The sequence below is a fragment of the Athene cunicularia genome (genome assembly GCF_003259725.1).
Source record: "Athene cunicularia isolate RWA chromosome 3 unlocalized genomic scaffold, athCun1 chr3_part1, whole genome shotgun sequence".
Taxonomy (NCBI): domain Eukaryota; kingdom Metazoa; phylum Chordata; class Aves; order Strigiformes; family Strigidae; genus Athene; species Athene cunicularia.
Window position 1 is genome coordinate 22660801 of NW_020799097.1, and position 13939 is coordinate 22674739.

The window sequence follows — 13939 nt, forward strand, 5'->3', positions numbered from 1 at the left end:
AGCATATAAAGCTGGGGGAAGAAAGACGAACGGGGGACGTTCAGAGTCTTCTTGTCTTCCCAAGTAGCCATCACATGCATGATGGATCCCTGCTGACCTGGAGATGGCTGAACACCTGCCTGCTGATGGGAAGTGGTGAATGAGTTCGTTTTTTTACTTTGCTTGCATGCATGGCTTTTACATTACCTATTAAACTGTCTTTATCTCAACCTATGAGTTTTCTCACTTTTCCCCTTCCAATTTCTCCCACATCCCACAGGCATGGGGAATGAGTGAGCATCTGGGTGATGTTTAGTTGCCAGCTCGGGATAAACCATGACACCAGGGTAAGACAAAAATCATTATGGTCCTTATCTTTGCACTTGGTTGAAAAATAGATCTCATTTTAATGGCGAATGAAGAGGTATCACTGAGCTGATACACTGTTAGTGGGGTCTCCTATGTTATGGTTTGTCTAAGTAATGACAGTAAAATGTTGTAAGTGCTGTTGTTTTCATTAAGGTTTATCAGAAACATTTCCAAAAGATTTGATTAAATTACACCCCCACCCCCAACATTTGAAATATGAGCTGCAACTTCACGTCACTGTCAAGAGACTGTAATTTTCTTGTCTCACCCTAAAATTTAGCAAAACATATTTAGCTAAGCATTCCTACTGGTTGAAACCCCAATTTTAATTAAAGGATCACTGTCAGACGGTTACCAGCTCTAGAGTATTTTATTCTGTCCAAAGCAGTGGAAAGCATTGCTACTTGTAATAACTCACAAAATAAGTAGTTGAAACATTCTGCTGCACCAGGAAACTTTGTATTTTCTGTTTGTGGCTGAGCTAACCTTCTGTCAACTTTTTAAAGAGACATTAAATCAAGAAGGATACGAATGAGAGTTTTCCTGTCAGTAAAACCTTACCACTGACCCTCATGTGCTCTCGAGTGGGCCCTTGGACAGCAGAGTAACACATTAGCATGTAACTATCCTATAAATCGTCAACTCACTGTAACTCAGTGGTGTGTTTGTCTTCTTAGCCATAAATAAGGATACTCTCTAAGCGATTCACTTTATCTTATAGCACAGAGAAAAAAACCCCCAACATTTTATATATTCAGGTATTTTAGTATTTGCTCAAAGGCTCATACTGGAAGTGTCTGATGTTCTGTAAGCAATTCAGTGTAGGTCTGTTAAATTGCAGTTGAAAATCACTGTTTAAAACAACTCTTACCAAGTGGGGGTTTTTGCACCTGCTGTCATCCTCTCTCCTGGGAGCTGTACAGCCTTCCCTTGGTTGCAAGCATCTTTACCTTCTCCTCCTCCAAATGTCTTGACTCTTTTATGGTCTCATCTCCACACAACCTATCCTCATTTCTGGGAGGGGTAGTTTTAGATTTTGGTAGTTTGCAGCTGCATGTAGCCAGCCTTAAAATACTAGAAAGTTGGGCTGCATTAACACATTTACAGTGCTGTCAGCAGTCAAATGTGTCTGTTACTGGTCTCTTGTTAGCTAATCTTCATAAGTAGGTCCACTGCCTCCAAAAGTTTTTTGAATTATGTGTTTCAGGTAGTAGTATTCTCTTTTGAATAAAACACATTCAATTCGGTACATATATGGACCCCATACTTGATAATCTTGAACTTCTGACCAAAGGCAATAACAGAGGAAAGAGTACAATTTATTTTTCATATGGTTGAATTAGTATGCCTTGTATTGTCTTTCATTTGTAACACCAAAGGAGATGCTAGGACTGGGGCAGCTGTGAAGGAGATCCAAGACTGCTCTATGATCATCAGTGCACAGTATCCATTGTTCCAGCATGGCTTAAGAAAACTTACTGTAGGGCTCTGTGAATAATTAGGACTGTTGCAGAGATCAGGAACTTCATTGCGAGTTACCAATCTTTTAATTTATACAAAACTATAAATATACTACAAGCATATGAAGAAATCAAGAGCTAACATAGTAACATAGACTTCAGAAACTGCCATACAAAGATGCAGGCACTCTTACAGGCTAAAAACATACCTCTTCTAAAATGATTACCCTTCATTTCATTACTGTTTTGATGTTTCCTCCAGTAACTTAAAAGCTAATGCATCTTTTTTTTCTGAGCTCCATTTCAGGTCTTCTTCCCCTTTACTGGAGTAGTTGAGCCATTACTTAAGCCTGTATCAGTTAAACAACCTACATCAAGGAAATGGTATAAAATCAAGAGGTAATTCTAAAATACCACATTCACATAAGGATTTTAGCACATGCTCAGTTTTAAATGCTTGAATAATCCTTTTGATATCCTGCTAAATCTCTGCTTTGAAAAAGCACCTCTTAGGGAAGAGCTTCTATCTGAGAAGTGGAAGGATCGGGAGAAGATGTCTTCAGTGCCAGGGAGGAAGTTTGTTAGAGGATGTAATGTAAATTATTTCATGATTAAAATGCTGTATAATTTTTGGTGTTCTGCTGCCTAGATTTCAACACCACTGAATAACACAATATTAGAGTTTTCCCTTCTATCCTATTTTGTGAATACCTATGAAGAGAAGGAGAATTGGTTTATTGACTTACCTGGAGACAACCCGGGACTGGCCCCACTGCATGGTTTGTTCTTGCATATGACATGTTGCCCACAGCCCTTAGGATGCACTTTCACATTTTTGACATCCAACCACACCCTGAAGAAAGAACTTAAAATAGAAGAGAGCTGAAGTGTAAAGGCAGAGAGAGCAGGCTGTACATTCCTTCATTTCTTTAAAGCTAATAAATATAGAACAAGAAATTAAAAGCAGAGAGTGTAATGAGAACTTTAAAGTTTTCCTGGAAACTGATCCCTTACCTCCCACAGGAAAATGCAATATGAGAATAAGAGAAGGAGCTGTGTAAGTAAAGTGGGTTTGCTCTGGATTATTACATGCTAATTACTTTGACAGCTGCTTCTGAAGCAACATCTATGCTCAGTGCATGTGCACTCATTGCACTGTGTCTGTCTCTGTAGATCTAATTCTGTCAGACTGTTACCATTTAAGATCGATGGGAGGAAGGGAGAAGTCTGTGTCAAGTGAATGGTAGTCCTAGATGATAAGAAAGTAGGAAAGGTCCTTACCGGAGCTATTAGGAAACTTAGATGAGTACTGTGGATGTGATAAGAATCAGTTGGTTAAAGGCTTTTCCACACCTTGCGTTGCTTCCCGTGCATGTATGCATAAGAAGGAAACATGACTTAAAAGTTTGTTTATCAAAGTTTCTTATATCAAGTGCTGGAAGATCTTAATTGTCATTTAGTGACTTTGGTCTTGACCCCACTGCTATATAAGTAAACTGAAAATAGATCTTGCTATTTTGAAATACTTTGAATATCAATGAATTCCCTACTTATTGTATGTTGCTGACTCACTGGATATTTGAGTCATTATGGGCAGAGTCATGAGGTGTGATCAGATCTGCCATATAGCCAGGTTTTCTGAGACATATTGTCCTATTTCCAGACAGAATGAGAGGACTGGGATTATTTCTTCATGCTTATCACAAAATCTTGTCAGAGCTCCTATCCTTCCTTCTCTTTCCCCATATGGGCTGACGTCACAGGACAAATCCCTATGGTGTTGCATACACCAGAATGGGACAGAGGGAATGAGCCCATGCTCACCAGCTCTGCAGAGCAAGTGCTGCTACCCTATCACATCTGGACATGTCAGAGCCACCACCATGGCGCCTTGGAGCTTCTGGATAGAAACCTAGGGCTCCTACAAGCACCAAACCTCTGGTTTGGGTGGTGGTAATCAGGGATCATCAGGGTCTGACAGAATTGAGTGATTTGGCTGTGTTTTTTTCTGTGCCTGTATATACCTCTATGTATTAATTCCTCCTCCTTTACCAACAAGACACAGAGAAATCTCTCTCAGGTTGACTGGTGATATTGTGGAGATAGAAATAGTGAGTAGGAACTGGACTTTCTTTAAATTGATGTTAATAAGCTTTTTATGCAGTTGCTATGCCTTTGCATATTGTAGCCATGTTCTCAAATCCAGGGAGATCTTAAGGAGGCGATGGGGAGGCTCAGTTTACAGCCTGAGGCACCAAGGGGAACTCATATCTCTCCTAATAAGATCTGGAGTTTATGTCTCCTCACTGGTCTTCTAAGTTATTGATTATTTATAAACTTCAATCATTTTTAAATGAAAATGTTGTTTTCTGACATTAAAGAGTTTCTCGTGCGCTTGGTGTTGCTGGGAAAATAAACCTCACTTTCAACATAAACAACTGCTTTTTTTTTTGTTTTTTTTTAGGAATGAGGTCTATCTTCTCTTAAAATACAGTGTAAAACTGTGTGTGGAGTAGGGATTTTCTTCTGCCTTTATATCACACCCTTATTGCCTATTAGGCTGACCTCACTTGGTTGTTCTAAATATAGCACTGCATCTGCCCTTAAATGGGAGTGGAGGGCAGTAGCCTTTAGAGAGGGGAATTATTTTTGTTTTCCTCAGCCAGAGTTTACTAAGCTGGGAAACGCTGCTCTTCCTCTGTGCTTTGCAATTTTTCCATATCCCTTGGTAAGTCCATTTTTCATCTAAGTTTTCTTGTTCAGAACAAATGGGAGTGATTGCACGAGGGTGTTGCTTTTCTGTAAAAAATAAATTACCTTCCTTTGGGAAAAGAAGCAATAAGCAGGACACAGATTGATTTATGAAAAGACAAACAAAAAAGTAAAACAGAATTGTTTTATTCTGTGCATAGTCAGCTTGATTTTATTACATATTACATTTCCTCTGTTTCTATCTGCATATAAAGAAGTACAATATACCAATCCATAGCTTTATTTGTATATCTCCAATTGCACATATATTGGCATGCTGTTTTCTTGTGCGCTTATACTGTATAAAGAGACAAAACATGATTTATCTGAAGTATGTGGGTAAATAATTAAGCATAAAAACCTATAGTAGCTGGCAAAACTGTTTGGCATGATAGGATGTAGCCAGGACAAAAAAATTCTACTTTTATTTTTTATCTGCCATACTTTCAATTACATGTCTTCAGAAGACATATTTCTGGTGTCTATATTGCTCTAGGCTACGTGATGTGTTCTGTGCCACATGAAAATTCCAGCTAAATACCACTGATAGAGTCTTGGGAAATCATGTTCGTGCTCTTGAAACTATGCCTGCATATGTTGATAATACCTGAGAGCCAATGAGAGTATCGTAATGAAGGATAATGAAGGTTGGGATGATGGGAAGTGACTTTCACCATCTCACTGTCTCGCATTCCTTGCTGTCCAGCTGAAGGGATGTAATATACTTGCCAAGTGAATGGAAATCTTAAAACTTCGTCAGAACCTGCTGTAACTCCTTGTGTGTATTTGGAATGTTAGTTTGGCAATGTTTAAAGTAAATGTGGACAAATTCAGCCTCATTTAATTCCCAGTCATGTAAGATCATGAATTCATAGGAAAGTACCTACGTAAGCACCCTCTCTGGGCTCTATACTGCTTAGCTTGTAACAAGGATATGGCAAAAGAAATCACATTGGAGGCTTCCACTCCTTTCCATCATGACAGTCATGGAAAAGCCAAAAAAATAGAAAAGCCAAAATTAGATTTTCTTAGACTCAAACAATGTGGGAACTAGTGCTCCCTTCCACAACAATGACCTTGCTGGAGAGAAGAGTTCCCATGGCTCTGCCTTCTACCTACTTGTGAGAGAGGAAAGCTGCTGGTTAACTAGGGCTGTGCCTATGACCATGGCCATGACCACCCTTGGTATATTCCAAATTGCCTCCACACTAGCTGTTATAGCTAGAGGGTGAAGCAAACCACTCAGGGACTATTACAATTTCAAGGTGGGAATTCTAACTAATCATACATGTGTTATAGCCAAACAATTGCATTAAATTGCTTAATCTACTGGTATGTCTTTGCAAGCAGAGTCTTTTGATGTTGTGAAATGTTACAAATCTACTCATTCAAAACTCATTAAATTATTAGTAAAGAATAAGCACATCTGTGATGGCCAGTATTGTCAACTGTTTGAAAATGTTGTTGTGCTGGATATTCGGATGACTAGAAATTGATGAGAGGTTTTTTAGGTTTAATGAGGAAATGCATGCACTTCTGGGGATGATTTGAACCAGATTGAACTTGTTGTCCACCAGCTTTCTGTTCAAAACTGATTTGTGAAACTAGGATAAGATTATCCCCATACAAAGGAGGTATGATCGTTAAACCATAAGACCAACTATGTTGTAGCTAAAGATGCCAGAAAATCAGACAAGGAATCTCAAAGCTTGCTGAGTAATGTCTGGAATTCCACAGAGTTTAAGCAAATGACAATACAATATGATTGAAGTTTTTTTTTTTAATTTCAGAAGCATTTGTATTCTGTTGTCAAAAAAGCTAAAACTGAATTCTTATTATGCAGAAGGAAAAAACTCTGCAATGGGAAAGACAGAGGCATCTTAAATTTACAGTAGATTGTGTGTTTTTTTAACTTCATCCTTTTTCATACACAGAACATTATGTTCTGTGTAAGATCTAAATACACACATGCACACAGAGATAAAAGACTAGAGAAATGTATTTGCATTTTAAAAGTTTATTACCAAAGTGGAGATGTTACAAGACCCTCTACATCCCATTCTGGTTTAGACTGTAGTGTGTATGAGTTATATAATGATTCATGCTGGTTTTACAAGATTTCCACCAAAGTTTTCCAGGGGAAAAAATGTTCTTATGTTATTATCTACTGCAATTTCTACAGGACTGATATAACCATCTGGAAAAGGCCACATGTTTTTTGAGACAATATGGTAATTCTTTAAACTGGTCATTAGAAATAAGTGATGACTAGAAGGTGGTTTGTTTTTTTTTTTTTTTTTTTTTTTTTTTTTTTTTCTTTCCCCTCTTATATTTCATTGTGGTATATAGGTGGTATGGAATTAATTATATTTTATCAGCTAAACATCATGGGCTTTAGTGTACCATGGAAGTATAAGTTGGTAAATTGGAGCTTCCTAAAACCACTTTGAACAATGTGGATAACAACAAGGTAGACAGGTAGAGGAAACAATGCCAACGTCATGGGAAAAACAGGACAAACCCTCAAGTCAATACAAATAGACAAAGATATTTAGAAAGATGAGATACAGAGGAAGATCAAGAATGAGGATATGCACATAGGAACAGGATGTACTGACCTTTCAGCCAAAATGAGGATAGGCTACGTGAGGGCAGGCAAGAACCTGCGAATCTTTTTGGCTCTTCTGCAGATGGACAAGGACAGACATAGGCAAAGAAATTACAGGTTGCATTGACAGGTCAGGCAGAGAAAGTACATGCTGTATGGTGCATTGCTCATGACAGGATCCTTCTGAGTCTGGGAATGCAACTTGTCTATCTATGGTGAGCACAACTGTGTTCTTCTTCCCATGGCACTTGTCAATCCCATCCATCAATTTATTTGATTGTGTGCCTGCTCTCTTCCCATCCATCAATTTATTTGGTTGTGTGCCTGCTCTCTGAGGCTATGTGAATGATCATGCTAGAATTTACTGCCTGTCCTTCAAATCTTAAATTAACTCACTTATGAGACTAACAATGTCTATATCAGACCTTTGGCTTCTTTGCTCAAGAATGTGGCCCCTTGTCACATGGTCCTAGATTACTGCTTTCTATTCAGACCAGTATTGCTATGGCATGAAACTATGCTATCCTGGCAAGGGAACTCTGCCTTTTACTCATGAGCAATTATAAATTGTTTTATATATATATATATATATATATATATATAGTATACTACTAAACATGTGGAAATATATATTTATGTAGAATTTGAACAGGCTATTTCATCTGTGTTTTACATCATTAATCCTTAAGGACATTTTAGCTGACAATACTTTTTTGAGGTTTTAGTAGTTTTCTGACTGGTTTATACAGCATATAGATTAGTGCAGTTTAGGTCCTTCTGATGTCCCCAGTATTTACAGTCATAGAAATAAATAGGAATGATTAAAAAAAAAAGGTAGGAGTACAATGGCACTGTGTTCCACCAAAAAAAAAAAAAAAAAAAAAAAAAGTCAGATGAGAGACATTATTAGGACTGTTTTAGGACCATCTAATCCTGTGACTCTAGGTCTTTTTCTTGAAATCCAGGCATTTTAATAGGATCTGCATGGAAGAAGTTCAAGGGTTGTTGGTGACACACAGGCCATATATTTCAGCAAGTTCTCTGTAACTCTTGCAGTCACATACAGGTAGAACTTGGTGAATAAAACTTGAGATTTCTTTTTTAATCTGTTACAATTATCCAGAATATTAATTTGTCTTTCTCTTGGCCTATGTATGCTTTTTCTGATTCTTTTGGGTTTGTGCTGAATTTTCAATTTCCCACTGGGTCAGTTCCACCAATGGACTTGCCAGTATAATTAAGTCTCCAGCCACTGCCAGTAATAAAATCTTGCTTCACTTACACGGGTAACTTTGGTAGGGCTAAGCTGTCATCTGCATAGCGTGTTATCTAACCCTGTTAGTGGCAGGTTTACTAAACATTAGTATTTATTTCAAACATCTCACATAAATTTGTATCAGTGGAGAACTGGGAAAACAGTCAGCACATTGTTCCTAGGAAGACAATAGAAACTTCTCTTATCCTGAACTCAGGATACCCTACGTGCTCTGTAGACTGCTGAAGCTGGTTTTACACTGCGGCTGTGATTTTGCTCTTCAGCTACTTGTCTTTGCAGCACTATTAAGTATTAAATACATACTCTGCAAGCATCATTCTAATTAACTGATGATGATTATTACATTTGGAATTGTTGCCAGGCAGCTCCCCTCTGTGTTAACATAAGGCAAAATGAGTCTGGCTGCTAACAAGCTTGGTTAATTGCTTGTATGGATGCTGGGAGTGGAGAGCTATGCTTGTTTCTATTTTAAGGGTGTTTGGGTAAACGTGAAAAATATCTGAACTCAAATTTTGAGAAACTCTGGGTGCTGCTTAATAGAAGAAGTTATGCTAATTAAAATTTAAGTTTTTCATTTAGTGGAAGAGGCTGAACTGCAAATGACAAAGATGTTTCCTCCTATCTCAAAAATGAAAATAATCTAGACTGTGATCCATCTAGACACATGGGCATTACTCTGCAACCCTTGTATGTCAGAACTCAGTGGGAGTTATATACATAGCAACAAATAAATTGCATGTTGATAAATTCACAGTATTATTTAACTGGGCTACATGTAAACATGAGTAGTGCTTAACAGCTGAGTCAGCTTAATCTATGGGTTTGCCCTTTGCACCTTCATTTAGGTGAAAAGGCTACTTAAAAATAGAAAAGAGGGAACATTATACCGTTAACTGTCTGGTTAACATATGAACTAATGGAGAAGCCAAAGGTCATATACACAATAGTCACGCAGTTAGGGAGAAGGATGAAAGCCAGTATTTGATGTCTGCAGCTGTAGCATAATGTGATGTACAAATACCAAAACTAGGAGAAGGCAAGGCTGCTCATGGGTCTGCATCACTGTGTTCATGTAACTAAGACAACATATATGATGAGTTAATAGGTCCACGTCAGCTCAACGTCGCATGAGGGCACCTAACTAAGCTAGCATCTCTGCAAGGCAGTGCACTGTGCTGTACTAACTTGGGTCATGTTAACTCTCTTGTTGCTCTAGAAGCGTGGTAATATATTTCTTTAATGTCCCATAGCAATGCTGTAAACCTGTTTTATTATCTTCTTGCAGAGTTTGATATTTTGCTTAAATCTCTCGTTCCTGAACATGTGACTTGTAATTTTCATATCTCTTGAAAAAGGGTTGAATATGTAACTACAGGTTATGAAGAAGATGCAGCTATTAGGTGATAAATTGTAAAAACTCATCTCTAGATCTCATGACTTTTTTTAGTAAGATATATCTGCAATTAAATATACCTACTGTCTTCTCCCGCAGAGTCCCTTTTCTTGGAAAAGTAAAACTAAGTGATATGAGAATGTCATGACCTAGGGGCATCTGAATTGAATACCTGAAACTAACAGTCAGACACAGCTGGAATTTATTGCACTACTTAATCAATAACTAGCATTTGCTTTTGTTGGTAAATACTATATGGTGGAAATATGGTATTTTCAGGTATTTTAGCATGTTTAAATGTTTGATTTCTTAGCCTATAAAACATGGAGAGCTCTTACTTAATTTGGGTTTAATTTTATACAGTTCAGGCAAAATTACCAAACAGACACATAAAATCAAGAGACTTGCTAAACTAAGAATTGCAGACTTTCATTGAATCATCTTACATTATTCTTTCTAAAAGTATGATATGCTGTATAAGAAATCTAGCTCTCATTTTTCAAGAATAAATTGCTGCAATGAAATGTAGAAAAAGATTTCTTCTGCATATACAATCTGGATAGTAGTACAATTAGAAAAAATGTTAACAAGTCACACGTTAAAAATTCATGCAAAAGTCTTGCTAATATCTGTAATTTTTCAACATTTTTATCACTGCTTCCCATTCTCAAATGGGGGGTTTGCAAAATGATTTTTCAAAACATGAGATGCTAATAAAAATTCCATTATGTGACAGAAAACATGATTGCTTTCAGAAAAAGTAATAAACATTTAGAAACCTATTTTCAGCAATAATTTATTGAAGTGCTTTTCACACAGTAAAAAGATTAATGAAACCATAAAAATTACAAAGAATTTGAAAGTTGACAATGATGTAGTTACTGGATTTCTTCAATTTTGAACAAGATCTCATTTTACCAGAAACCACTTTTTCCTGAAACAGTTATTAATTGAATTTTGATGTGGGTATTACCTATTTTTGTTCCCAAAGCACATATCTCCAGGTATTTGATAGGGAGCAGAACATGACCTAAAACTGATCAGTACCAGTGCCTTTGCAACTAAATAGGTGGAGCTCGTATTGTATCTAAATGAGTTTATAGGATTTCTATTCAAATCCCTTTGAGCTTTCATCTTATATACATCATGAAACAGCTTACCTATGGGATTTTTTGTTACAAATGGAGACTTTTGATGTGGATCTGAGGATTTCCATCACAGGCGGGTTCTTCTTGGCAGGACCCATGGCTAAGCAGGGCCAGGCATGAGGAGCTGGAGAATGCCCCTGCTACAGTGTCACTGGGGCGGGGGCTGACAGCCCTGAGGGGATGAAATGGGATTCTGGGCTGTGGGCAAGGTAGGGGGAGCCCTGGAGGAGGTTGGGCAGGGGCAGTCAAGTCCACTGTTGCCCCCAGGACCCTGACATCCTCTTAATATGGCTCCTGGAAGAACTAGTGTTGCTTCCCTTCCCATTGGTAGCCCTGAGGTGGGTCCCAGGCCATGCATCTGCCTGTGTCTCGCAGATTCTGGAGCGGAGCTGACAGGCTGCACCCCACATGGGAGCATAACAACGAGGTGCTCCCCTTACCTTTCAGGAGGAAATTAGATACTATTGCAGGAATTTGCCTGACTAAAACCTTCAGGATTTGGCCCAAGCTGCTTTATAGACTTTATATTTGGAAATTTCTTCAGTTGTCACTGAAGCACAGCCATCTCATGAGGAAGCTGTTGACTGTTCTGTTGCCCCCTGAAATCCCTCACCACTGTTTAGGCCAAGTGGTCCAGGATTAAAGAGCCCCACATCCAACCGAGACTGTAAATGGAACTTATTCAGCATAAGCTGGCACATACTCAGGACATGGCTGGTAACATTCTGCACTTTTGCAAGCAGTTGTTGTCATGTCTCTAATGAGCACAAAGGGATGTGGGCACCTCTGGGTTCTTTTAAAGCCGTGGTTGGGAATTTGCTTAACTCTGACTCATTGGGAAATATGCTCTTCCCACCCACACTGGTTTTGGGAGCTCCCTGAATGTTTCTGAGAACCTTCTATCCAAATACCCATCAAACCATGCCATACTTTGGAGGAAGTCCGCAGGAGAGCAACCAGAATGATTGGAGGTCTAGAAAAAATAACCCATGAGAAAAGATAAGATGAGCCAGCTTTGTTTAGTCTAAACAAGACAGCTGAAAGAGGATGCAAACAAAGTCTTTAACAGCCTGCTTCAAAAGTGGGTGAATACCATCTATTTTTTGTTGTCATGGTAAATTGGACAAGAAACAGTGAGCATAAATTGCAAAAAGGAACAAAGTAGAAGCTTTGAAGCTCAGAGCTGAAACATCTAAAAATGCTCCAAAAGCGATTGGATTTTCATCCCTAGAAATTTCTATGGAAGTATTAAATGACATCTGCAAAGAAGGGGAAAAATGATGCAGTAAATTCTCTTCTAGCTCTATCTATGATTCTATAGCTCACACTGTGTGGCTGAAAACATACAGCCTGAGGTACCCATGTATATCATTGATGGCTCTATTTGTCATAAAATGATGGAATTTGATACGTTTGTACTTGTACACACACATATCCAAAAATATCAGACCTAAGTGTCTGAAATATATGGCTAAATGTGATTTCGCTCTCTGCAGGAATTACTAGTTGTAAGAAACTGAAGTATGTCTTCAGTAGTGGTGCCATTTTACCAGAGGAGGCACAAGCACTTTGATCAGTCCTATCGCAACATTCAGACAAGATATATACTTGAGGAATATGCAGCAAGAAAGTAAGTGCCATCTCTTTCACATATGGAGCATAGAGACGTCTCTATTTGGGTGATCAGTTCTTAGAATCAAGATATTTAACTTTCCCTTCTGCCCCCCAAAATTTCAATCTATTCAGAATGGTAATTTTCCAGTTCCTTCCATTGGGATACTCCATGTCTATAGTCTCCCACCAGCATACCTAGACTTTCTAGCTATGTTGCAACTTGACTACATAGACTTTTTAGCTCAGGATCTGTCCTGTTTACTACTGCCAAGTTGGAAATTCTTCTTTTCAGGCTCTGATTAAAACTCTGACTGGAAAATTGCCACAAAATTTATTGTAAATCACAGAAACAGTTTTTTACCCATTCTTCCATATGACATGAAGATATTCCTTCTCGTGAAGTTGGCTACTCCTAATTATAGTTTTTGTCATTAAATTTCTTTTTTTAAAACTAAGTAAAGGTTTAACTTTTGTAGTGAAATCTCAGAGTTTTAGCCAACGATACATGTTCTTTGTACCTCAAAGTCTGGAGTTTTGAATATTGGTTGCTTAGGAATCACTGTCCTCCCTAATTAACATGCTTTGTTAGCCTGGCTAGCCATGTGGCTTGTCTAGTTTCCCTTATGAAAGAGAAGAGTTTATGCAGAGGTTTTGTGAAGTATAAAACGGCGGGAATATTTAGAAATAGACAATGTTATAGGGATTCTGTGTGATTTGTGTATTAGATAGGCTGGTACCCTCGTGGTTCACTGAAGTGCTATCATAACACTTGAATGATTGGAGACTGAGATAAGTATTAATTTAATAGAACTGAATGAAATAAAATGTCTAATGATCCCCTGTGACAGATGATGGGCATTAAGCCCTTGAAGGACAAGTGAAAATCAGCACCCTAGTGCAGTCAGTGAGGAATACAAAGTAGGTTTCTCGCTGAGCAGTGCTCAGTCATGGTATTCAGCTCATCTAAAGTAATTTCTTTGACTTTTGTGAGTTGATGTTTTACCAGAATTGCTGTATTATAACAATGTTTTTTATATTTGAAGGGCTGCTTCCAGACAGGCTGCCTATTATGAATCGTCTGGTTTGGGAAAAACGACATGTAGACTCTGTGCCAGGAGGGCACGCACCTTGGCTCATGAAGCAATGCAAGAATCCAGGAAAAGGTAAAGCTGTGTTGGTCCCAGCTGACCTGTGTAGTGGCTCTGGTCCCACTTAATATTGCTCTTTTGCCAGGGGTCTTACAGAGTAGACAAGACAGGAGGTTTTTCTCTCACTGTTCTTCACTGAACTATTTTGGCTGGAATTCTAAATGACTGAGTGTCACTTTCAATCTCATATTTC

At 38.2% G+C, this 13939-nt stretch overlaps 1 protein-coding gene across 1 annotated transcript in view; it reads left to right on the forward strand.

The window, feature by feature from the left end:
- Positions 1-4499: 4499 nt before the first annotated feature.
- Positions 4500-13939, forward strand: part of MYOM2 (myomesin 2) — an 81645-nt gene continuing 72205 nt past the window's right edge. Inside the window, exons 1-3 of the mRNA XM_026846283.1 lie at positions 4500-4536; positions 12481-12614; positions 13642-13761. Of these exons, the coding sequence (XP_026702084.1) occupies positions 12508-12614; positions 13642-13761 (227 nt within the window). The 5' untranslated portion in view covers positions 4500-4536; positions 12481-12507. The remainder of the gene's footprint in view (positions 4537-12480; positions 12615-13641; positions 13762-13939) is intronic.